The sequence below is a fragment of the Mustela nigripes genome, chromosome 11 (genome assembly GCF_022355385.1).
Source record: "Mustela nigripes isolate SB6536 chromosome 11, MUSNIG.SB6536, whole genome shotgun sequence".
NCBI lineage: Eukaryota > Metazoa > Chordata > Mammalia > Carnivora > Mustelidae > Mustela > Mustela nigripes.
The window spans coordinates 15,091,323-15,115,562 of record NC_081567.1 but is presented as its reverse complement, the minus strand read 5'-3'; the positions used below and the strand labels follow the sequence as shown (position 1 = coordinate 15,115,562).

The 24,240-nt window shown below is 40.5% G+C and overlaps 2 protein-coding genes and 2 non-coding genes across 5 annotated transcripts in view; 3 read left to right on the top strand and 1 right to left on the bottom strand.

The window, feature by feature from the left end:
* PSPH (phosphoserine phosphatase) overlaps positions 1-14,429 on the bottom strand; it is a 42,383-nt gene extending 27,954 nt beyond the window's left edge. Inside the window, exons 1-2 of one of the 2 annotated variants that reach the window (XM_059414784.1) lie at positions 13,360-13,654; positions 12,792-12,938 (exon numbers count right to left, since the gene is read on the bottom strand). The gene's annotated coding sequence lies outside the window, so the exon portion shown is untranslated. Of the gene's footprint in view, positions 1-12,791; positions 12,939-13,359; positions 13,655-14,145 lie in introns of those variants that run through there. The other variant, XM_059414785.1, reaches the window with a different exon arrangement.
* CCT6A (chaperonin containing TCP1 subunit 6A) lies at positions 13,776-24,103 on the top strand. Its single transcript, XM_059414779.1, has 14 exons — positions 13,776-14,018; positions 14,456-14,519; positions 15,963-16,097; positions 16,836-17,009; positions 17,669-17,772; positions 18,393-18,503; positions 18,792-18,951; positions 19,036-19,118; positions 20,024-20,120; positions 20,456-20,603; positions 21,009-21,142; positions 21,844-21,946; positions 22,866-22,938; positions 23,210-24,103. The coding sequence occupies exons 1-14, from the start codon at positions 13,882-13,884 to the stop codon at positions 23,280-23,282; spliced, it is 1,596 nt and encodes a 531-aa protein (XP_059270762.1). The 5' UTR covers positions 13,776-13,881; the 3' UTR covers positions 23,283-24,103.
* On the top strand, positions 16,602-16,735 carry LOC132027348 (small nucleolar RNA SNORA22). The gene has a single exon (XR_009407135.1). It is a non-coding gene; the product is annotated as a small nucleolar RNA SNORA22 (small nucleolar RNA).
* Positions 20,647-20,786, top strand: LOC132027347 (small nucleolar RNA SNORA15). Its single transcript, XR_009407134.1, has one exon. It is a non-coding gene; the product is annotated as a small nucleolar RNA SNORA15 (small nucleolar RNA).
* Positions 24,104-24,240: the final 137 nt, after the last annotated feature.

The following is a 24,240-nucleotide window of genomic DNA, read 5'->3' as shown; positions in this document are numbered from 1 at the left end:
GAAACATATAAACTACCAAAACTGAAAAAGGAAGAAACAGAAAATGTGAACAAACCCATAACCAGCAAAGAAATTGAACCAGTAATCAAAAATCTCCCAGAAAACAAGCATCCAGGGCTGGATGGCTTCCCAGCGGTTTTCTACCAAACATCTGATGAAGAATTAATACCTATTCTTTTGAAACTGTTCCCAAAAATAGAAATGTATGGAAAACTTCCAAGCTCATTCTATGAAGCCTTAATCCCCAAACTAGACAAAGATCCCACCATAAAGGGGAATTGCAGAATAATATCCCCAATTTTGCATGGATGCAAAAATTCTCAACAAGATACTAGCTAATAGGATCCAACAGTACATTAAAAGAATTACTCACATGACCAAGTGGGACTTATTCCTGGGCAGCAGAGGTGGTTCAACATCTACAAATCAATCAATGTGATACAGCACATTAATAAAAGAGAAAGGATAAGAACCACACAATCTTCTCAATAGATGCAGAAAAGTCATTTGACAAAGTACAGCATCCTTTCTTGATAAAAACTCTCCACAATGTAGGGATAGAGGGAACATACCTCAACATCAGAAAAGCCATATATGAAAGAACCATAGCAAATATCATCCTTAATGGGGGAAAACTGAGAGCAATTCCCCTAAGGTCAGGAGCATGATAAGGATGTCTATCCAACAAAAAGCAATAAAAGGCATCCAAAGTGGCAAAGAAGAAGTCAAACTTCTACTCTTCACAGATGACATGAAATGCAGACTTCACCCAGTCCCAAAAGACTCCACCAAAAAAGTACTAGAACTGATACAGGAATTCAGCAAAGTTGCAGGATATAAAATTAATGCTCAGAAGTCTGTTGCATTTCTATACACTAACAATAAAGTAATAGAGAAATCAAGGAATCAATCCCATTTACAATTGCACCAGAAACCATAAGACATCTAGGAATAAAACAAACCAAAGATGTAAAGGATCTGTATTCTGAAAAACACAGAACATTTATGAAAGAATTTGAGGAGGACAGAAAGAAATAGAAAAACATCCCATGCACATGGGTTGGAAGAATAAACATTAAAAATGTCTATGCTACATCCAGATGGCCAACAGACACATGAAAAAGTGCTCCACATCATTCGGCATCAGGGAAATACAAATCAAAACCACAATGAGATACCACCTCACACCAGTCAGAATGGCTAAAATTAACAAGTCAAGAAATGACAGATGCTGGTGAGGATGTAGAGAGAGGGGAACCCTCCTACACTGCTGGTGGGAATGCAAGCTGGTGCAACCAATCTGGAAAACTGTGTGGAGGTTCCCCAAAAAACTGAAAATAGAGCTACCCTATGACCCAGCAATTGCACTACTGGGTATATATCCTGAAGATACAAATGTGGTGCTCCGAAGGGACATGTGCACCCAAATGTTTATAGCAGCAATGTCCACAATATCCAAATTATGGAAAGAACCTAGATGTCCACCAACAGATGAATGGATAAAGAAGATGTGGTATATATACACAATGGAATACTATGCAGCCATCAAAAGAAATGAAATCTTGCCATTTGCGATGACATGGATGGAACTAGAGGGTATCATGCTTAGCGAAATAAGTCAATCGGAGAAAAACAACTATCATATGATCTCCCTGATATGAGGAAGTGGAGATGCAATGTGGGGGGGGTTGGGGGGTAGGAAAATAAAAAATGAAAGAAGGTGGGATTGGGAGGGAGACAAACCATAAAAGACTCAAACTCAAAAAACAGACTGAGGGTTGCTGGGGGGAGGGGGGACGGGAGAGGGTGGTGGGGATATGGACATTGGTGGGGGGGGGGGGTATGTGCTATGATGAGTGCTGTGAAATGTGAAAACCTGGTGATTCACAGACCTGTACCCCTGGGGATAAAAATACATTATAAGTTTATTAAAAATAAATAAATAAATTTAATTTTTTTTTAAATGTCTATGCTACCCAAAGTGATCTACATATTCAATGCAATCCCTATCAAAATACCACCAGCATTTTTCACAGAGCTGGAACAAACAATTTTTAAAATTTATATAGCCAAATTTGTACCTAAAGTAATGTTGAAAAAGAAAATCAAAACTGGAGGCATCACATTTCCAGACTTTAAGCTGTATTACAAAGCTGTAATCAAGATAGTGTGGTATGGGCCCTGTTTTTGACACAGGGATCAATGAAACAGAAGAGAGAACCCAGAAATGGATGCTCAACTCTAGGGGTACTAATCTTTGACAAAACAGGAAGGAATATTCAATGGAAGAAAGACAGTCACTTCAACAAATGGTGTTGGGAAAATTGGACACTCGTGCAGAAGAATGAAACTGGACCACTTTCTTATACCACACACAAAAATAAATTCAAAATGGATGAAAGACGTAAACATGAGACAGGAATCCATCAGAATCCTAGAGGAGAACACAGGCAACAACCTTTTTGACATCAGCCACAGCAACTTCTTGCTAGACATCTCTCCAGAGGCAAGAGAATCAAAAGGAAAAATGAACTATTGGGACTTCATCAAGGTAAAAAGCTTTTGCACATCAAGAAAAACAACGAACAAAACTAAAAGACAACCTATAGAATGGGAAAAGATATTCACAAATGACATAGCAGATAAAGAGTTAATATCTAAAACTATAAAGAACTCATCAAACTCAATACCCCAAAAAACAAAAAATTCAGCTAAGAAATGGCAGAAGACATGATAGACATTTCTCCAAAGAAGACATCCAAATGGCCACCAGACACATGAAAAAATGCTCAACATCACTCAGCATCAAGGAACTACAAATCAAAACCACCTCACAGGAGTCAGAATGGCTAAAATTAATAACCCAGGAAACAACGGATACCAGTGAGGATGTGGAGAAAGGGAAACCCTCTTACGCTGTTGGTGGGAATGCAAACTGGTACAACCATTCTGGAAAACAGTGTGGAGTTTCCACAAGAAGTTAAAAATAGAGCTACCCTACGACCAAGCAATAGCACTACTGCATATTTACCCCTGGTATTTATCAATCAATCAATCTTTAAAAAAGAATTTTCAGATTGCATCTAAAAGTGAAACCAATCTGTATGCTGCATTATTGAGGCTCACCTAAAAGTGATTCAGAAGATTGAAATAGGATGACTAAAGATCTGCTAGTCAAGGGCAAATAAAGGAAAGCAGGAGTAACAATTTTAATTGACAATGAGGTAGAGGCCAAAAATCTTTAAATGAGAAATACTGCTTACAGTTTTAATTCACAATGAAGAGAAAAGGTATAAGTATCAGGAATTATGTTGTATAATATCATACTCATAAAGCAAAAATTACAAGTCATATAGGGAAAAATAAATTTACTCTTGCAGTAGAGGAGTTACTTTTAATGAGTACTCAAACTTACAAAAACCTTAGTAAATTTGACCACATATAAATAAAAATTTTTGGGGGTGCCTGGGTGAAGCCTCTGCCTTCAGCTCAGGTCGTGATCCCAGGGTCCTGGGATCGAGCCCTGCATCGGGCTCTCTGCTCATCGGGAAGCCTGCCTCCTACCCCCGCCTGCCTCTCTGTCTACTTGTGATCTCTGTCTGCCAAATAGATAAATAAATAATATTTTTTAAAAAAATAAATAAATGTTTCCACATAACAAAAACAAAAGCAAACTTCATAAAGTTAAAAGATAAATCTATTGATTCAAGGGCATGAAGAATCCAAAGTGGTCAAGTGACAGTCTTAATTTCCAATTCATTGGAATGTCTCCTATTAGAAGCATTTCTCCCTTTAGAACTAAGACCAGGAGCCTAGTAGAGCACAAGTTTTTAGGGATAGGTAGCAAAAATTTTACTGGGTTACTAGGGATGCCATTTCTATTTCCATTTCTTGATTCCTAGACTGGTGAATGCCTGGTATGAGAGAAACAGCACCCTATATTGGACATTGATTCAGAGTATATAAGCTTCCTGGAAAAACTTTCCCTCAGCCCCACTAGATACTGCCACCTGGCTGGCACTGTAACTGAATCAGAAACGCCATTCCACCATTCTGTCAAATCAGCTACTTAGGATGGTGGGGAACATTGTAAGACCAGTGAATTCCATTACCACAGGCCTATTGCCTAGCTTCATTTGCTATAAAGTTGAGTTCCTTCACCAGAACCAATGCTGTGTGGAATACCGTGATGGTGGATAAGGCGTTCATGGAGTCCACAGATGTTAGTTTGGGCAGAAGCATTATGTGCAAGGAAGGCAAATCCATGTCCAGAGTGTCAATTCCAATAAAAACAAATCGTTGCCTCTTCTATGACAGAAGTGGTCCAATGTAATCAACGTGCCATCAGGTAGCTGGCTCATCACTCCAATGAATAGTCATATCAGAGATGCAGTGTTGGTCTCTGCAGACTGAGCACTTGGCAATGGCTATAGCCAGGTCAGCCTTGGTGAATTAAGTCCATGTTGTTGACCCCATCATAACCTCCCACCTGCCACCATGGCCACTCACTGGGCAAAGACAGCAGTGGCTTGAAGGGGCCAATTGTTATCCACTTATTAAAATCGTCCTCTGCTGTGGTCACCCTTTGCTGAGCATTTATACAGGACACAAATATATTCATGTTTTTCACTCATTCAGAGAAATCAACATATCTCTTTTGCAGACTTCCTTGTCAGCAACCTTCTAATCATGTTCCTTCCAAGTCCCTGACCACCCAGCTAAACCACTGGCCACAGCCCATGAATTGGTATATAATCACTCATCAGGCCATTTCTCCTTCCAAGCAAAACGAGTAACCAGATGCACTGCTTGAAGTTCTGCCCATTGAGAGGATCTCCCTCTATCACTGCCTTCATGGATGTACACAGCTGCCCACTTTTGGGTGGTGCCTGCATATCCTGCAGAACCATTTGTAAATCAGGACCAAGTTTTCTCTTCCTCTGTCACCTGATCAGAGGGAACTTCCTATAAAGCCACAGGTGCAGGCTGGGACAGAGAAGGTAGAACAGCAGGAGTTAGGACCATCAATATTTGGGCCACTTCTTTATACAATTACTTGTGCTTCCAGGACCTACTGGGATATTAGTCTAGTTATAGTTCTAGGTGCAAAGAGGGGTGGTGGGAATGGGTTCTGAAGAGAATCAGCAGTGTCTTCCAAGGCAACTCTCTTGGGGAAGACCATTAGTTTCCTAGTGCAATGCAGGATATATCTCCACAGAGAGGGGTAGACAGACTGCTTCTACCAGCAAATAAAGTACAACTGAATTTACAGGCCCGGTGTCCCAAACTTCATCAGGGCATTCTCGTACATCCCATTCCAAATATCAGAATCCCATTCCTTCCTTACCAATGCCTCCACTTTTCAACTCACATTATAATTTGGCTACTAACATGATGAGATTTGGGGTTTGGTTTTCAGCAATCTCAGCTCTGCAGCTACAGGAGTATCTTTCAGCATGGACAGAGAAGCTTTCAATCATTTATACAGTTCTTGGGCTGGGACTCTGAACCCTTCATCTCATCCATTTTCCCCCCACTTTGTTCAGTGACATTAGAAGCAACAGCAACTTCATTATACTCCTTAGTTTGACAAAAATGTTTGAAGGTATCACACACAGTAATCCAGATTCTTGCCTCTTGTGTTTGATTAGGAATATCCAATAGTGGTATTTCACATATTCCTATTTTCATATCATGTCACGGATTTTATCATTACTTTTACTCTTTACTACTGGAAACACAATCCTTAGCATCTCTAAAATCTGATCAGATCAGAGAGCCAATTCTAGAAACCCCAGAACCTACTCAGAGAATTCAATTCACCCTTAAGATTCTGCTTCCTTAGAACCACTCTTAGTATCAAAATCTTTATTAGTCAGGATTCTCCAAACAGAACCAACAGGATGCATATACACATCTATATATCCATCCATAGCGAGGGAATTATCCACCATTGAGATTAAAAAAGAGAAATTTAAGGAATTGGCTCATGTGATTGTGGAGGCTTCATGAATCCAAAACCTGCAGCACAGGCTGGCAGACTGGAGACCCAGGGAAAGAGTTGCAGTTTGCATCCAAAGGCAGTCTGCTGGCACAATTCCTTTTTGCTATAGGGAGGTCAGTCTTTATTCTATTAAGGCCTTCCACTGATTGAATGAGGCCCACCCATATTATGTAGAATAACCTACTTTACTCAAAGTCCACCAATTTTTTAATATCATCCAAAAAAACACATTCAGAATAACATTTGACCAAGTATCTGAGAACCAACATTGCCCAGCCAAGTTGACACATAAAATTAACAATCACAAATGGTTATCTCTTGGGGAAGTTTATAAATTTATTTAAAATTTTTTGTTTTTTTCTAGGATTATCATATATTATCTTTCTAATAAGTAAATATATATTTTTAATAGTTTTTTTAAAAAAAGATTTGCGGGGCACCTGGGTGGCTCAGTGGGTTAAAGCCTCTGCCTTCGGCTCTGGTCATGATCTCGGGGTCCTGGGATAGAGCCCTACACTGGGCTCTCTGCTCGGCGGGGAGCCTGCTTCCCCAACTTCTCTCTGCCTGCCTCTCTGCCTACTTGTGATCTCTCTCTGTGTCAAAGAAGTAAATAAGGTTTTTAAAAAATAAATCAAGATTTGCTTTGGGAAGTCTACCCTAGTAGCATAGCACTCAGAATATACCATTATAGCTGTTGAGTACATTGTGTATATTGTGTGTCCTATTGTATGTTTGTCTAATAAACTAGGAAGGCTCTACAGAAAAGAGCCTCCACTTTTCATGTGCATATGTTTATCCCAAGCACACTACTCTGCTACAAAGTACACTCAAATAATGAATGGTGAATAACAGAAAAAATATTACCCCAAATGCATACTATTACTCCACCTACCCATTCTAAACCTGGCCCACTTCTGGGATTTCTTTGACTTCTTCAGACTCCTAGACTAGAAATGGTGACCACGTAGTACGTTTCAAAATTCTGTCAACTTTATGTCAAGAATGCCTGTAGCCCCTGGCCTTTTGCTATCTGTATGTCCACTGCTTTGATTTGAATATCACACTTATAAAACGTGAGTTTTATTTAAAAAGTAATATATGCTTATTTCTGAAAGTGTAGGCCAAAAGAACAGATTTTTCAAAACCATATAATTCTATACTTCATTTAGGAAAAATCAAACATGCAAAATAGCCAGAAAATTTCTGAAGAAAGACTGAAGAGGATGCAGCTCTACCAAACTTTGAAACATATTGTGAAACTATAGTAAATAAAATATGGTATTCCTACTTACATAGACTTAGCTATGAATTTAGTCCAAGGTGGATCCAGGTACATTTGAGAACATAGCATATACTAATAATTGCATTACATATTAGTGGTGGAAAATATGAATTATTCTGAAAAAAAATTAAACTGGATTCTGTGTGAGCTCTTTCCAAATACTGACAACCAATTCAGTCCTCAGATACCAAGGTTCTTAATTCTCCAACACCAACTGGGTATCTAGCAATTCAATCCAATTCTAATTCTACCTGGAATTAGTCCAGACCCTGCAGTGAAGGGCTCAGTCCCAGAATATTGCCTCCACTTCAGACTCCAGTTACAAGCTCCAGGTCTACATGCTACCTCCATTTCTGTCTGACTTGGCTGCAAATTTGGGGGTTTCCACAATTCCCTCCTCGGGTTTGAAAAAAAATTTTTTTTAAGATTTTTTAATTTATTTGACAGACAGAGATCACAAGTAGGCAGAGAGGCAGGCAGAGAGAGAGGAAGGGAAGCAGGCTCCCTACAGAGCAGAGAGCCCGATGTGGGGCTCGATCCCAGGACCCTGGGATCATGACCTGAGCTGAAGGCAGAGGCATTAACCCACTGAGCCACCCAGGCGCCCCAGGTTTGAAAATTTTTGAGACTAACTCAGAACTTGGGAAATCACTTCACTTAGGTTTATGGTTTATTATAAAGGATACAACTCATAAAGAAACCAAATGGAAGAAAAGCACAAGATCTGGTAGTGGGGAAGAAGCACAGAGCTTCCAAGCCCTCTAGGTACACCACCCTACCAGGATACCAATGGGTTTACCCACACTGGTTATTTAACCATTTTTATAAACTATCATATAACTATGCCTCCCCCAGAGGATGGGGGCATAAGACTGAGAATACCCACTGTAATCACTGTGTTTAGTCTTTCTAGTAACCAGTCCCCATCCTGAGGCTATCTAGAGTTCTCACCTTAACTTACATCATTAGCACATCTCAAGTATATTCTAAATGGAATTGTTATAACAAATATAATCCCATCACTCAGAAATAGGTAAGGACTTCTGTGCCAGGAACCAGGGACAAAGACCAAATATATATTTTCATAATACCACAGATTTTTATCACATTCCTTACTAAAATAAATTTCAAATGAATCAAGGATTAAAATGAAAACGAAAATCTTAAAAATAGAAAAGAAAACATGGAAGAATTTTAAAAATACGTTTTAAGAGCATAAGGCCTGTTTTACACAGTAGAGCACAAAATCCAATGCCCATAAAAGAAAAAATATATATATATATGACTACAGGAAAAGAATTTTTTAAATTTTTAATTGGAAAAAAGACATACATACAAACTACTGTACAAATAGTATAGAGACAAGTTAATTGCAACACAGAAAACATAAACAGTTCCCACAAATCCACAAGAAACCAAATAGGAAAGCAGACAAAAGACATGAATAGACAGTTCACAGAAACAGGTCACATCTAAGATACAGGCTCACCTTCACTCTCAATAAACAAAACTTTAAGATACCATTTTTCACCTACAAGACTGGCAAACATAGAAAATGTTAAACATGTTGATGTATATTCTTCTGGTTCTTTATTGATATATATACAAATATACACACATACACTTAGAAGACTTAAAAACAAGACACTGGACACACTTTGTATATTTCATATTTTCATTTATATACTTCTGCATCTCCCTTTTGTGGCTACATAAATTTGTGAAGCTTTGCAAAAATAAAAGTATTCTGAAATTTTTAATATAGTATTTTGATGCATATCCTTGTTTTGGTATAGATACATGGGGAGTGGTTACAAAAAGGAAAACGTAAAATTTACGCCATTTAGTATGTTTTTCCCTCTTACCAAGAACACCTCTTTATGTCATTAAACACGCCTTCAACACCTTTGCACAAACTTTTCAACATCCTTCTTCCTGTTTGCCCTATCCTTAGTTTTCTCTCTTCGTTCATCCTCCATTCCACCTCCAAAGTCATCTTCATCACTAGTTTGTGAGGTTCCCACTGCTGGCCCAGATGTCTTAATCAAGACATGAAAGCCAGGGAACGCCTGGGTGGCTCAGTTGATTAAGCAGCTGCCTTCAGCTCAGGTCATGATCCCAGCGTTCCGGGATCCAGTCCCACATCAGGCTCCTTGCCGAGCAAGGAGCAAGGAGCCTGCTTCTCCCTCTGCCTCTGCCTGCCTCTATGTCTGCCTGTGCTCGCTCGCTCTGATAAATAAATAAAATCTTAAAAAAAAAAAAAAAAAAAAAGGCATGACAGCCAGGAAATACTACTTCTCCAGATTTGTCTCTTGCAATCTTCTTCTCTCCATCCTAAGTATACACCTTTCAATGGGCATGCCAGTTTCTTTCACTGTTGCTCTGTCTGGAATCACTCTCCTAAGTCCTCTTCTTGAAAGAATTATCTATGTATCTTTCAAAATCCCATCAGCCTCATCTTCTCCAGGAAACTTTCCTTGGTGCTCAAAGCTAATATCTCTGTGCTCATTGTACTTCATTTCTCTTAACTATAACATCTTACAATCTATAGTCATTCACCTATTTATAAGTTTATCTCCTTGTAGGCCATGCCTGTTGAAGATTAGGGATGTTTATTTCTATACACACTGGATGGGAATGGGGATAAGAATGAGGAGTGAAGTGGTCCTTGAAGAGTGTTCCAAGCACTGAAAAATTCACATGACCAGGGAATGCAGTAAGAGAAAAAGAGAAAAGGGTTTTGACCCAGAGGGTAGGCACAAGATGTTGCTGATTCTGGAAGCAAATTAAGACGTTTATATTTCAGTCTAAGGTCTTGAGGATAACAGGGATTATAAGCAGAGCTGTGGCTCACAGATTTACTTTTGATAGATTGCTCCAGTAGCAACATGGGGAAGAAAGCCAGAACGATTACTTAGGGCACTACAGTAGTTATACAGGTAAGAAATCATCATGGCCTAAACCTGAGTGGTCTAAGTGGGGATGGAGAAAAATGGATATATCTAGAAAGTGAAAGTGTTCAGGGAGTAAGTGGATGTGGGGGGCTGGGGCAAAGGGAGGAGTCAAGGGTGAAATTTAGATTTCTGACCCTCTACTCATACAACACAGCATGACCTTGTTGGTCATTTAACCTTTTGGGGTTGATTTAATCACCTATGAAACTGGCTTAATTATACCTGACCTATTAAATGGCAAAGGATTCATATTAGTGAATGAAACACTACATGTGAAGTCCCATAAGAATTATATAGCTTAAAAAAAAAAAAAAAAAAATTAGGGACGCCTGGGTGGCTCAGTTGGTTAAGCAGCTGCCTTCGGCTCAGGTCATGATCCCAGCATCCTGGGATCGAGTCCCGCATCGGGCTCCTTGCTCCGCAGGGAGCCTGCTTCTCCCTCTGACTCTGCCTGCCACTCTGCCTGTGCTCGCTCTTGCTCTCTCTCTCTCTGACAAATAAATAAATAAAATCTTAAAAAAAAAAATGTGTTTAAAAAAAAAATTATATAGCGTAATTATACCGTATGAATGCAAAAGTGGCAATTACTTCACACCTTCCATGTCAGGCACAACACAAAGCATGTTACTTACAAACGTAATTTCATTTAATTTTTTTTAAGATGTCACTTTATAGATTAGGAAATAGAGTAAAAAAAAAAAAAATTAAATAACTTGTCCAAGGTCACTAATGGTACATATTGTTAAGCTAGAATTCTTTTTTTTTTTTTTTTTTTTTTGCCAAACTAGAATTCAAACTCAAATTGTTTGACTCTAGGATTCTATTATCACCACCTTGCCTCATTAGAGTTCATTCCTCAAAATTTTATTCTTTATTGAATCCCTTTCAAATCAAATGGCTAAATATCTCCTGTCACCACAACAGCTTCAATTATAATTGAAATGGAGCTGCTCCCACAACATGACCCTTTCTGTGAAATTCTCCCAAGACAATCTAGTGTTTTCTACTCTACACATATATTAGCATACAGGCAACACTCCCTTGCTACATTCTTTTGCATGGTATAATGAAAACAATTAATTTGCTTCAAAGTGTGGCAGTGGAGACTGCTATATGCAAGCAGACTGCCTCTACAGGGATCATGTGGATCTGTTTTGCTGAGACTGTCTGGTGTCATGTTAGTGGAGCTGCCTAATAAAAATTCCATTCAGGGGGTGCCTGGGTGGCGCAGTGGGTTAAGCCTCTGCCTTGGGCACAGGTCATGATCTCAAGGTCCTGGGATCAAGTCCTGCATCCGGCTCTGTGCTCAGCAGGGAGCCTGTTTCCCCTTCTCTCTCCACCTGCCTCTCTACTTGTGATGTCTCTCAAATAAATAAATAAAATATTTAAAAAAAAAAAAATTCCAGGGGCACCGGGGTGGTTCAGTGGGTTAAAGCCCCTGCCTTCAAGTTCAGGTCATGATCCCAGGTTCCTGGGATCAAGCCCCGCATTGGGCTCTGTGCTCAACAGGGAGCCTGCTTCCTCCTCTCTCTGCCTGCTTCTCTGCCTCGTTGTGATCTTTGCCTGTCAAATAAATAAATAAAATCTTAAAAAAAAAAAAAAATTCCATTCAGGGGCACCTGGGTGGCTCAGTCATTAAGTGTCTGTGTTTGGCTCAGGTCATGACCCCAGGGTTCTGGGATCGAACCCCATTATCGGGCTCCTGGCTTGGCAGGAAGCCTGTTTCTCCCTCTCCAACTCCCTCCGGCTGTGTTCCCTCTCTCACTGTGTCTCTCTCTGTCAAATAATAAATAAGATCCTTAAAAATAAAAAATAAAATTCCATTTATTGTGCATTTCTTGCATCAATTGTTTTTTTTTTTTAAATTGTATTAAAATATTATTGGTCTTAGGCGCCTGGGTGGCTCAGTGGGTTAAGCCTCTGCCTTCTACTCAGGTCATGATCTCAGGATCCTGGGATCCAGCCCCACATCAGGCTCTCTGCTCCGCAAGGGGCCTGCTTCCTCCTCTCTCTGCCTGCCTCTCTGCCTACTTGTCATCTCTGTCAAATAAATAAATAAAATCTTTAAAAAAATTGGTCTCAATTACTAAGTTTTTGGTGCCCCTTTAAATTTTGTACCTCAGGAGATCCACTCCCCCTTTCCCTACCTGCAAGCACATGCCTGGAAACCGCACAACCTTCATCTCCGCTCCCGTCTCCCCGCTCGTCTGTAACAGTCAATACATCTGCACACACATAAGGTGCTGACACAGTAAGTAACGCTGTGACTCAAACGTGTGCGTGTGCTTTTCCGATTCTCAAGCATAAAGCCACCTCAGAGTATTACACACCAGGGTATTCACGGCAGCTGAAGAGCAAAAGACCGGAAACAACCTAGGTGTCACCCAGCGAATGACCGGTTAATCCCGTCACTCTCACAGAAAATACCAGCAGCCGTTAACGGGAAGGAGGCATCCCTGCTCCTACTGATGTGCAAAATCGCCGAGATGGAGTGTAACACACCCAACGTGCGCGTTATAAACCGGCGTCCGTGTGGAGGAAATGCTCGTACCTCTGCTGGCTTATTTACAAACTCAGCATCCGAAGTTCGGGGTATCTGAGGGTGACGCCGTTGTCTGAAGGAAGCTGAAGGAAAGGCAAGCAGCCTACTTTTCACCGCACCCTTCGGCACTTTGACTTCTAACATTTTCCTCATTACCTGCAAGAATGAGGCCAAACGTCACCTCGCAGACCGAATACGGGCGCTGAGGACTGGGAAGCAGAGAGGAACCGCACGCAGCCCTCGGAATTGGTCATAAAAGGGAGTCAGTCCTCTCCGAGAACCGGATCCCGACTCACTCCACCATCGAAAACCTGCCTCGAGAGCGCCTGCGTGGCTCAGTCAGGTAAGCGTCTGCCTTCCCCTCGGGTCGTGACTCCAGGGTGCTGAGATCGAGTCCTCCATGGCGCTCTCCGACAAATGAATAAAGAAAAACCCGCCTAGAGAGCAGCGCGTCCGGGGGGAGGGGGGGGCTCGCCCGGCTTCTCCTCAGCCCACAGCTTGCTAACAAGGCACCGCGCACCCGCCCTCTTTCTCTTCCAACCCCCGAGCACTGGGCGAGAGACACTATCAGACGCACCGCCGTGTCCCCACGGCACCGAGACCCCCTCCAAGCACGCAGCAGTCAAGAGAACGCTGTTGACAGGACGCCGAGCGAACCGCGCGAGTCGGGGGAGGGGGGAAGTCCACCCTACATCTGCGGCCGGAGACCTCCGCGAGAGCCGCCCCTTCCGCAGTCCCGCCGGGTCACGCTTGGCCCACAGGCCCCGCCTCCGTCCCCAGGTCCCGGGTCCGAAAAGCCGGGTCCCGGCCGCCGCCGACACGGACCGCCCGGAACCCTTACTGCCCCGTAATAGAGCCCTCCTACGCGCAATGGCTGCCGGGCGGCCGCGAGGGGCGGGACCGTCGCTGCCACCACCCAGTGAGCGGCGCTAGCCGACCCGCGGCCCAATGGTAGCGCCGCACGGGAGCGCCGGGGGCGGGGCGGGCGCGCCCGACTTTTCCAGAAGCCTCCGGGAGCGCGCGCCTCCTGGCCACGCTGCGCCGGCGTTGGGCACTCGGCGCGCCGCCAGGTCTCTTCCTCTTCCTGAGCTGGTTAGCCATGGCGGCCGTGAAGACTCTGAACCCCAAGGCCGAGGTAGCTCGAGCCCAGGCGGCGCTGGCGGTGAACATCAGCGCGGCCCGGGGCCTGCAGGACGTGCTGAGGACCAACTTGGGGCCTAAAGGCACCATGAAGATGTAAGGCGGGGCCGGCGGGGCGGGGGCCGGGCGGGCACCCAGCGCCATCGCGGGCCTGGCGCAGGGGGCCCGGGCCTCGAGCCGGGCGCCCCCGGGCTTCACCGCTCGCAGCTGCGGCCCTGCTTACCCGCAGACTCCCGGGTCGCTCCTGTTTCCTGCCCCGGCCGTTTCCTCTTGTAATGGATGCCGTTTCTGCGGAGAACAAAGCCGCCCGCGTGCGCGACTCGCTCCGCGCCCGGGGACCCCGGCGACCCTGAGGGGGGCAGGCTGTTTCTCCGAAGGGAGGGCGTGGGCACTGCACCATTCCTGTGACGGGCGGCGAGAACTGGCCGCGTGGCCCCGCTGCCTAGGATCAGGGTAAAGCCCGATTGCAGTGGGACTCTTCAGTTAGGTCCCCGTTGAAAAAGTCACACTGGTTCTTTTGTGCCTTCGAACAGGCTGGTTTCGGGAGCTGGAGACATCAAGCTCACTAAAGACGGCAATGTACTGCTTCATGAAATGGTGAGAGGCTGCTCTACCAGGTCCAAAATGTCCGGGTTTCCCGCGTTGCGTGTGATTTGCAGGAAGGTTTTTAATGTTATTTTCAACAGAGGGCACGTTGGTCAGCTCTCAGCAGGTCTTTCAGACAGTGGAGGAAGTGCGGTAAGAGCACTGACCGTACAGTGCCGGGAGGGATCCTGCAGTCACAGCTAAATTTTGAGTGAGTCCCTGTTCTCGCCATGTAAGTCTGTGGTTAAAGGGTTGTAGTTATTAAGATTAACTGTTAAAATCTGAAAAACTAAGTGATTGACAGGTGCAAAATGGTTATACTTTTTTGCCTTTTAAAATATTCATTTCTGTCTTTTAACATCTCTCTCCACCTCCAGACTCAAAGGGAGATAAAACTCTGTTTTTAGTTGGCTAAGTGGTGACCTGCACTAACAGACAATACTTAGAGTCATAGGTTGTCAAAAAGGCTTTATCTGTGTGGCTTCTTTTATTTGAGTTCTTAAATTGTGTAATACAATATAAATTGAGAGACGGGTGCTTGGGTGGCTCAGTGGGTTAAGCCTCTGCCTTTCGCTCAGGTCATGATCCTCAAGGCCCTGGGATCAATCCCTGAGCCCCACATTGGGCTCTCTGCTCATTGGGGAGCCTGCTCCCCTCTCTGCCTGCTTCTCTGCCTATGATTTCTCTCTCTTGGTCAAATAAATAGAATAAAATATATATATATATATATATATATATATATAATGAAGAAGCACATGAAACCAGTGAGAAGTATATAGTATTACTCATGTAATATTCTTGTCCCCCCCCCCCAAAATTAACATCACATTTAGGTGAGATAGTTTGCAAGATATCTGGCCTAGATTCTTAAAACTGTCAGTGTCCCCAAAGAGAAAAGGCTGGAAACTGTTCTAGATTACAGAGAATAAGGAGACTTAAAAACCAAAAGCAGTTCAGGAACACTTTTTGTATCCTTTGCAATTTTAAGAATCCGTGGGTGATATTGGAGACTTAGTGAATGTCCTGTTCTTACAGAACCTTTCAAGATTTAGCATTCACTGATGATTTTTGTAATTTTTGTTCAATTCCAAGTAATACTGGAGACTGAGATTTAATTTTAGAAGGAACCTGGTTTACTCTCAAGAGTTCTAAAGAAGCTTGCATGGATTTGAAATTATTTCTTACTGTTAACTCTGCATTCTTCAGTAAAACTTACTAGGCCTCAGATTTTCTCATCAGTAAAGCAGAGATGATCTCAAATCTATATGTGAAAATGTTTGAGTTACCATAAATTAATGTGGGAAATAGTTAATGGTGAGTTTTAAATCAGCGTGGTTTGTAGCTGAACACTTGGGCAATTTACACAAATAAATACACGTATGGAGAACTTTCATACATCTTATGGTATATGTGGACTATTTCCGTTCAAGTATTTTTTTTCTTTTTTACTTTCAGCAAATTCAGCACCCGACAGCCTCCTTAATAGCCAAAGTAGCAACAGCCCAAGATGACATAACTGGTGATGGTACCACTTCTAATGTCCTAATCATTGGCGAGCTACTGAAGCAGGCGGATCTCTACATTTCTGAAGTATACATGATTCTTGTTTCTGTAGTAGTTTATATGTAGGAAATTTGTATAAATTGAGTTGTTAATAATAGCTGTGGCCATGTAGTAGAATGTAAAGAGCAGGGGCTTAATCTGGGAACTAGAACCTATATCCTGGTCTTCATACAGTCTTGGACAGATTAAGGAAACTTCCTTGGCCTGAAAGCTTTTTAAATCAAGTTGCATTTATATAAATCTATAAGAGAGTGATAGTTGAGATCTCAAAACAGGATATTCAGGACTAGGCGTATTTATTTAAAGGACAAAGCCAACTAAAACATAAAGAATTACAAAATGTTTTTAACCCTGAGTTAGTCTGAGGGTTAAAGCAAACCTTAATAGTAATCCAATGCCAAGAAATTCTTGGGAAGAGAAAAAGCAGACCCCTAGTCTCCCTGTTTGTTTTTGTTAGCAAATGATGTGAACCGAAAAGGTAAATGGTCTTCTTCAGTATGGTTGTAAGTTTTGGCTGTTATTCCTTGTGGTGTGCACAGTGAACACCCAAGTGTGCTTTATAGTTCCCTTGGCTTTGAGTCTGTGCTAGAGCAATGTCTGTTCTTTCCCTCTGCATTGAAAGGACTATTTATCCTTTTAAATGTATTCAGAAAGTCAGCACATTGTAATAAAGCATGTGAATGATCCAGAATATCCCTTTAAAATATTTTACCATCTAGTTGAAGAACTCCACTTAGCGGTGGTTATATAATTGTATATTTATAGGGTCTTCATCCCAGAATAATAACAGAAGGATTTGAAGCTGCAAAGGAAAAGGCACTTCAGTTTTTGGAACAAGTCAAAGTAAGCAAAGAAATGGACAGGGAAACACTTATAGATGTGGCCAAAACATCTCTGCGTACTAAAGTGCATGCTGAACTTGCTGATGTCTTAACAGAGGTATGTTAAATGTATGTGTCCAGTGTGCACATCTATACTGAAAACCCCTGGCATACTTTCTAGTTGAAATTACAAAGTACTACCTAAAAACTCACAATGTCATACCATGTGAAATAAGTATATTTCTCTTTTTGTGGCATTGAGAGTTGATGTGTGTGAAATGAGAAAAACAGCAGTATACCTGACCGGGTTATAAAGATGTAATCAGAGTTTTCATCAAAGGTGTATAAAATTGAGATTTTATTGTGCAAAAACTTCCTATCCCCAATATTTTTAATAGAATAGTAGGAATGTCAGTTATGTAATTGTAAATTGAGATGTTGAAATTTAAGTGACTTCAATCCTTTATAACTAATGTATTCTGTTACTGACTAGAAAAAAAGCATAGATTGCTCAGTGGGTTAAGCCTCTGCCTTCGGCTCAGGTCATGATCCCAGGGTCCTGGGATCGAGCCCCGCATCGGGCTTTCTGCTCAGCAGGGAGCCTGCTTCCTCCTCTCTCTGCCTGCCTCTCTGCCTACTTGTGATCTCTGTCTGTCAAATAAATAAATAAAATCTTAAAAAAAAAAAAAACATAGATTGATTCAGAGATTTTGAAGAAATGTAAATATCTGGACCTCTGCAAATCAAATTCATTTAATGGTTATGCTCTTATTGTAGGCTGTGGTGGACTCCATTTTGGCCATTAAAAAACAAGATGAACCTATCGACCTCTTCATGGTTGAGATCATGGAGATGAAACATAAATCTGAAACTGATACAAGGTAGGTGATAGAAAGCAATGAAATACTTACAAAGTGTGTTTATAAATTTACAGGCACCTTATACGTATGTTCATATCATTTGGCTGATTTCTTTTTCTTCGAGTTTATGTGTATTGCCTAGATAAGTTACTTTTTAGTGTAATTTAGTATTTAGTTTGCTCAATTTTGTTCTTGAAATGATGTATTTATAGTTGGAATTATTCTGAAAAGTGAGCTGTGTCAGTGATTTATTAAACTGTAGGTTATAAAGCATAACAGGAGACTTTCAGGGAATTTAGAATATGTATTACATTTCAGAAGCCTAATACGGAAATGATTTTTAAAAGGAGGTTATCACAATTTGAGAGCCTGCCAGTTGCTACTGTTTCTCTGCAGAATTTTCTGTACAAGATAAGTGTTGTTACTTTTGTTTGAATGGCTTGTTTTTGTACTATGTTCTGGGTATTGCTTTTTCATAATTGAACCTGCCTAGATTTAACCCAAAAGCCTTTTTCAAAAACTCAAGAAATATAATGTGAAAATTACCAATACAGTCTCAATTCAGTATTTGAATTTCATTAGTATAGGTTATATATCATCTGGAACTAAATAACAGTACAAATTATTATGTGTTTCAACAGCTTAATCAGAGGTCTTGTTTTGGACCATGGGGCACGGCATCCTGATATGAAAAAAAGAGTAGAAGATGCATACATCCTCACATGCAATGTGTCATTAGAATATGAAAAAACGTGAGTTTACAGCCCCTTAACAAATGGAATAGAAAGGTGGAGGAGCTGGGTATTTTGGGCAAGTCACTTGTGAGATTTAAGTTTCCCCACTGTGAGGGCAGTAATGCTTCAGTTGGGTTCAGGTGAATTCTGGAAAACAACCTCTGAAAATATACCAGGGGCAGGATTGGAGCTCAGTGGCTATTTGTTAAATCTCAAGACCAATCCTGTTTCTGAGGCTGCTGGTTTATCTTTTCAAAAAATAAACATTCTTCCCCCACCCCCTTTCCGTAACTTTTTCTTAAACAGAGAAGTGAATTCTGGCTTTTTTTACAAGAGTGCGGAAGAGAGAGAGAAGCTTGTAAAGGCTGAAAGAAAATTCATTGAAGATAGAGTTAAAAAAATAATAGAATTGAAAAAGAAAGTTTGTGGTGATTCAGATAAAGGATTCGTTGTTATTAATCAAAAGGTGAGAATGAAATGAGTCTGTATTGTCCATTTTGCTGTTTTTTAAAGTGCCTTTTGTTTTAACTAACTGTTATTTTTGTTATAGGGAATTGACCCATTTTCCTTAGATGCTCTTGCAAAAGAAGGTATAGTAGCTCTGCGTAGAGCTAAAAGGAGAAATATGGAAAGGTATGCATAGCGTATTACCTTAGTATTGTAAATTTTACTTACTTTGCAAATTAAGTGGGATTACTTCTTTTTTCTGTTCTTACTATTGTGTTTTTCCTTTTTTACTCTGAATAAAATACACAATACAAAATTTACCATTTTACTCATTTTTTTCCAACATACAATCTAGTGGCATTAAGTTACATACACATTATTGTGCAACCATTCTCATCATCCACCTCCAGAACTTTTTCATCTTCCCAAACTGAAACTCTACTCATTAAATAATAACTTTGTTTCTTTCCCCTGCCCCTGCAAATACTACTATTCTACTTTGTCTCTGTGAATTTGGTATCTTATATTAAGACATCATGCAATAATTGCCCTCTGTGTCTGGCTTATTTCACTTAGCATGGTGTTTCCCAAGTTCACCATGTTGTAGTGGGTTAGAATGCTGTTCCTTGTTAAGGACAAATGATAGTCCGTTGTATGGATATATCACCTTTTGTTTAATGCATTTATCAGTGGACGCTTCAGTTTCTTCCTTTAAGCTATTGTGAATAACGCTTTTCTGAACATTGTTGTATGCTTTCGTTTTTTACCTTAAGAGAGTATGTCAAGAGAGTATCAAGGGGTTTCAGAGAATGACTTTTTCCCCAGACCTCACCACAATGAAGAGCTCTTGTTCATCTTGAGATTTCTTATCAGAGGAGTATTTGCTGACTTTCAAAGAGTGGATTAAATGTGAAGTTAGGAAAAAAGACTAGTTTAGCTGGTTGGTAGTGAATGGGAACATTTAAGTTAAAATAACATTTTAGGATTTTAGTATGTAATTCTGAAAGATTGCTTCCTAAAAATTATTAATAATCTCTTTAGACATAACAGAGCCGCTTACACATCTTCCTTAACACACTTCACTGTTTCAGGCTGACTCTTGCTTGTGGTGGAGTGGCTCTAAATTCCTTTGATGACCTAAGTCCTGATTGTTTGGGACATGCAGGACTTGTCTATGAATACACATTGGTAAGTGTATTTTCTTTCCAAAGATAATGTAATAAATACTGATTTTTGGTTCATGAATTCTTTGGTAGTAAAAATTCATTCACACTTAGGATCAGGTTTTTGCTTTGTGTACATACATTTTGAAGGTTATGTGTAGTAAATGATAAGCCACTGATGGGAAAAAACACATTTCTTTTATATGTGATTTTTTTTTTAATGAAGTAATTTGCTGTAATATTATTGGTCTTTTGGTCCCTTATTAATATGGTACTTATTCTTCCATAAGCCCTGTAAGCTTTTCATTCTTTGTCCAAACATACCCTGTTTTTGAAAATAATTATCTCTTGTTCACATAGGGAGAAGAGAAGTTCACTTTTATTGAGAAATGTAACAATCCTCGCTCTGTCACATTATTGATCAAAGGACCAAATAAGCACACACTCACACAAATCAAAGATGCAATAAGAGATGGCTTGAGGGCTGTTAAAAATGCTCTTGATGATGGTAAGATCCTTACTGTATTTATGTTCTTTGGCTAATGTGAAAGGCATGGCTGAATACTGTGTTCTTTTTATCAGTAGTTTACACAGCCAGACACCATGCAAAAGTAAAGTCTTCCCTCTAAAATGCCTGTGATGGTATGCTAAGCTTTTTCATAGCATATCATATTTAAAAGTGGGTACATGTAAATGAGCTAATACTAAAAGCTTGCAGATACTAGTTAAATTAAACCGTTTTGCCATTTGATGTGTTGCTTATAGTGCTTTCAAATACAATATTAACATTGTGACTGTAACACATTCTTAGGAAATTAATGTTTTTTACATTGTGTTTTATGTATTAAAAATGATTCTACAGCTTTATTTTGGTAGTTGAGCATTTCTCTCCTTCCTCACCCACCCCCCATAGGCTGTGTAGTTCCAGGAGCAGGTGCAGTGGAAGTGGCAATGGCAGAAGCCTTGATTAAGTACAAGCCCAGTGTAAAAGGCAGGGCCCAGCTGGGAGTTCAAGCATTTGCTGATGCATTGCTCATTATTCCCAAGGTAGGACTACCTTAACAGTCAGTGTTCCTAACTATATCAAAATGAGTTAGCTGATGAAAGTTTTTGATAATGTGGGATCTTTTTCATAATGTAGATTTTGAGTAAACAGGTTTTATCAACTTTTTCATGAATGTAGCTAGAGTTCGGTATCTCTCATCAGTCAGATGTGTTTGGTTCCTCTGGAAGGGAATTGAATATCTGAAGTTTCAGATGCAGGAGAGAAACTGTTTGTAGAGGGTTTGGAGTGTAGGGGTTATATTCCCGAGTAAACGTTGCTTTTTATTTTTATTCTGTCATGTGCTCATTTGGGGGTATTGCTCATATCAGTGTGTTGCTGGGCTAAGTGGATTGAGTTAGTAACAAATGTCTGTTCTGTGAAGTGAATGTAAATACCGGTCTGTCTTCATTAAAGGTATGTTGTTTTTTTGTTTTTAAGACTTTTTTAATATATTTGACAGCACAAGTATTGGGAGCTGCAGAGAGAGGGAGAAGCAGGCTTCCCATTGAGTAGGGAACCCAGTGCAGGCTCTGATCCCAGGACCATGGCATCATGACTTGAGCTGAAGGCAGACGCTTAACTGACTGAGCTACCTAGGCTCCCCTTTGTTTGTTTTTCTTAATTGGAATTACAGTTCATTTATTGTTGATTGACTATCACTTCTTAGGTTCTGTCTTTAAAGGATTAAATTTGTTTGCTTTAGGTACTTGCTCAGAATTCTGGTTTTGACCTTCAGGAAACACTAGTTAAAGTTCAAGCAGAACATTCAGAATCAGGTCAACTTGTCGGTGTGGACCTGAACACAGGTAAGAGAACACAGCTATTTGTAGGGGGAGAGCTAGATTCAGGTGAGAGAAAGCCAGGAAGGATAAAAAATGGAGATAAACGAAAAATAAGTTTAAAAAAATGGAGATAAATGAATCTTGGTGTGATGCTTTGCAGTTTGACATCAGTGTTATTAGGGAACCCAGAGTTGTAAAAAATATAAAAATGGAATGACTAGATACAGTAAGTAATGGAATAAGGTAGACATTTGTGTAATTTCAAAGAGGATGGATTTTTGATGTTGCTGAGTAGTAGTAGGTGGTTCAGGTTAATATGGAAGGATTTCATGTTGGGCTGACTGTACTCAGTCTTTTGTCCATAACTTTAAAAAGAAAATACATTAGATGATGGTATTCGTGGATGAAAAAATGCTGAGGATAGCAAATAATGCTGGAAGATGGGACCAAGTCTTAATGAAATGATTTTAAAGTCCTAGTCTTAAATGCAATCACACAAAATAGACAAGTAGAAAGTGGAAGAGAGAGAACTGAGATGTCTACTCCCATGCAGTATGTGTAAGACCTATTGTTATCAATAACATCATTTACATTCAGGTTAATAGAAAAGGTTCCTGGGGTGAGGGAAATGATAACCCATTTTGGCCAGACTACAATTCAAATGCTTTTTACTTTAATAGGGACAAATGAGAACATGTCCCATAAAATAGAGATGATAAATCATTTGGTAACCAAATAGAGCATTACTATTACTAGAAGTCTTCTGAGTAGAGATCAACCAGTTAATCAGAGATGGTATATACAGGATTCATGGTTTGGAGCAACATTGGACTAATTGAGGAAGTCTGGATAATGATGAGCAAATGACAAAATACTCTGTTGTCTTAGCATTCTGATCTTGTAACCTCCTGTGTGGTTTTAAGAAGCCTGGATTTCTTTGCAGGTGAGCCAATGGTAGCAGCCGAAGTAGGCATATGGGATAACTATTGTGTAAAGAAGCAGCTGCTTCACTCCTGGTAAGTTTGAGAAAACCAAAACTAAGATAACCTTTAGGGACTCATCACACTCTTAATTTGGTGTTTTCTATTTAATTCCTTCAGGTTTTTGTTTTTTTGTTTGGTTTTGGTTTGCAGAAATGATCATCAACTGAAAGTATAGAAATTAAACTAGCCTCCCATGTTTTGGAGAGGAAAGGGAGAAACTTAATTGGATGTAATTTGCAGTTTGGAAATTGAGCTGAATTAGGGTTCATATCTCAAATTCATCTGAATTTTCCTCCCCTTTCAGCACTGTGATTGCCACCAACATTCTCCTGGTTGATGAGATCATGCGAGCTGGAATGTCTTCTCTAAAAGGTTGAATTTGAAGCTTCCTTCATGTCATCCGAATCATGAAGACTATAGAGTGATCCTAAGAATATAGCGACAATTTTGTCCAAGCTTCAAACAATTTTCAAAAGCATCTTCTTTTCCCATATGAAAAAAGAGAACACTGACACACCTAAATTCTGAAGTTCTGAAATTACAGTATTTTTTTAAATTGCACTGCAGTGTACACCCATCAAGCAGGCCGTTTTTACCCAATGAGAAGGATGTTTGCTTTAGCTAGAGTGATAACAAAGGTCCCATGTTAGTTAAGTATATGTTATCTACCTTGTTATTAAATGTAACTTGAAAAACAAATTGTAATGGTTTAGTAATTTCTTCTAATGGACGTATTCTCATTTATCCATTGTTATTACACTTGGAAGTTTTCGCTAATACAAATACTAAAGTAACTTAAAATTTTGAAAGCGTCCCTTTTTAGTAAATTCCTGTGAGTGAAACTATTGGATCTTGAGACTTCTAGTGATTTCCAAGCAGCTGTGCTTAAATATGCTCCCCAGAAGAGCCGTCGTGAACAGAAGGACGGGGGAGCTGAGTGAGCCCAGGGTGTGACGTGGGGAAAAAAGGCCGTCTCACCACTGCTGCCTCCACTCCTTTCAGGCTGCGGCTGAGGGGTGGATTCTCCGCGGGTCATGTCTTCACACCCCCGAGCTTGTGCCCTTCCTCCCAGGGTTTCGGTATGGTCGGTGTATCTCTGCAGCCCCCGCCCCCAAAGTTGTGTGTTGTGAAGCTTTGTGTTTTGGGGGGCTTGGCAGCTGCCTAAGTACATGCATAATAAATGTTAAGTTGAAACCTTTTCTCTGATCTCCAATGCTATTCCAGCGCCCGACAAGGGTTAGAATATAAAAGGGAAGGAAATCAAAATGTTCTGTTCATAGGGTAATGAGGGACTTCTGGAAAGGCGGCGTCCCTCAGCGCTAAGCCTGACGACAC

Coding starts and splice junctions, on each gene's coding strand:
- CCT6A (XM_059414779.1), top strand. CDS start 13,882: ATGGCGGCCGTGAAGACTCTGAACCCCAAGGCCGAGGTAGCTCGAGCC. Junction 14,019..14,455: donor CCTAAAGGCACCATGAAGAT/GTAAGGCGGGGC, acceptor GCCTTCGAACAG/GCTGGTTTCGGGAGCTGGAG. Junction 17,010..17,668: donor TTGCTGATGTCTTAACAGAG/GTATGTTAAATG, acceptor CTCTTATTGTAG/GCTGTGGTGGACTCCATTTT.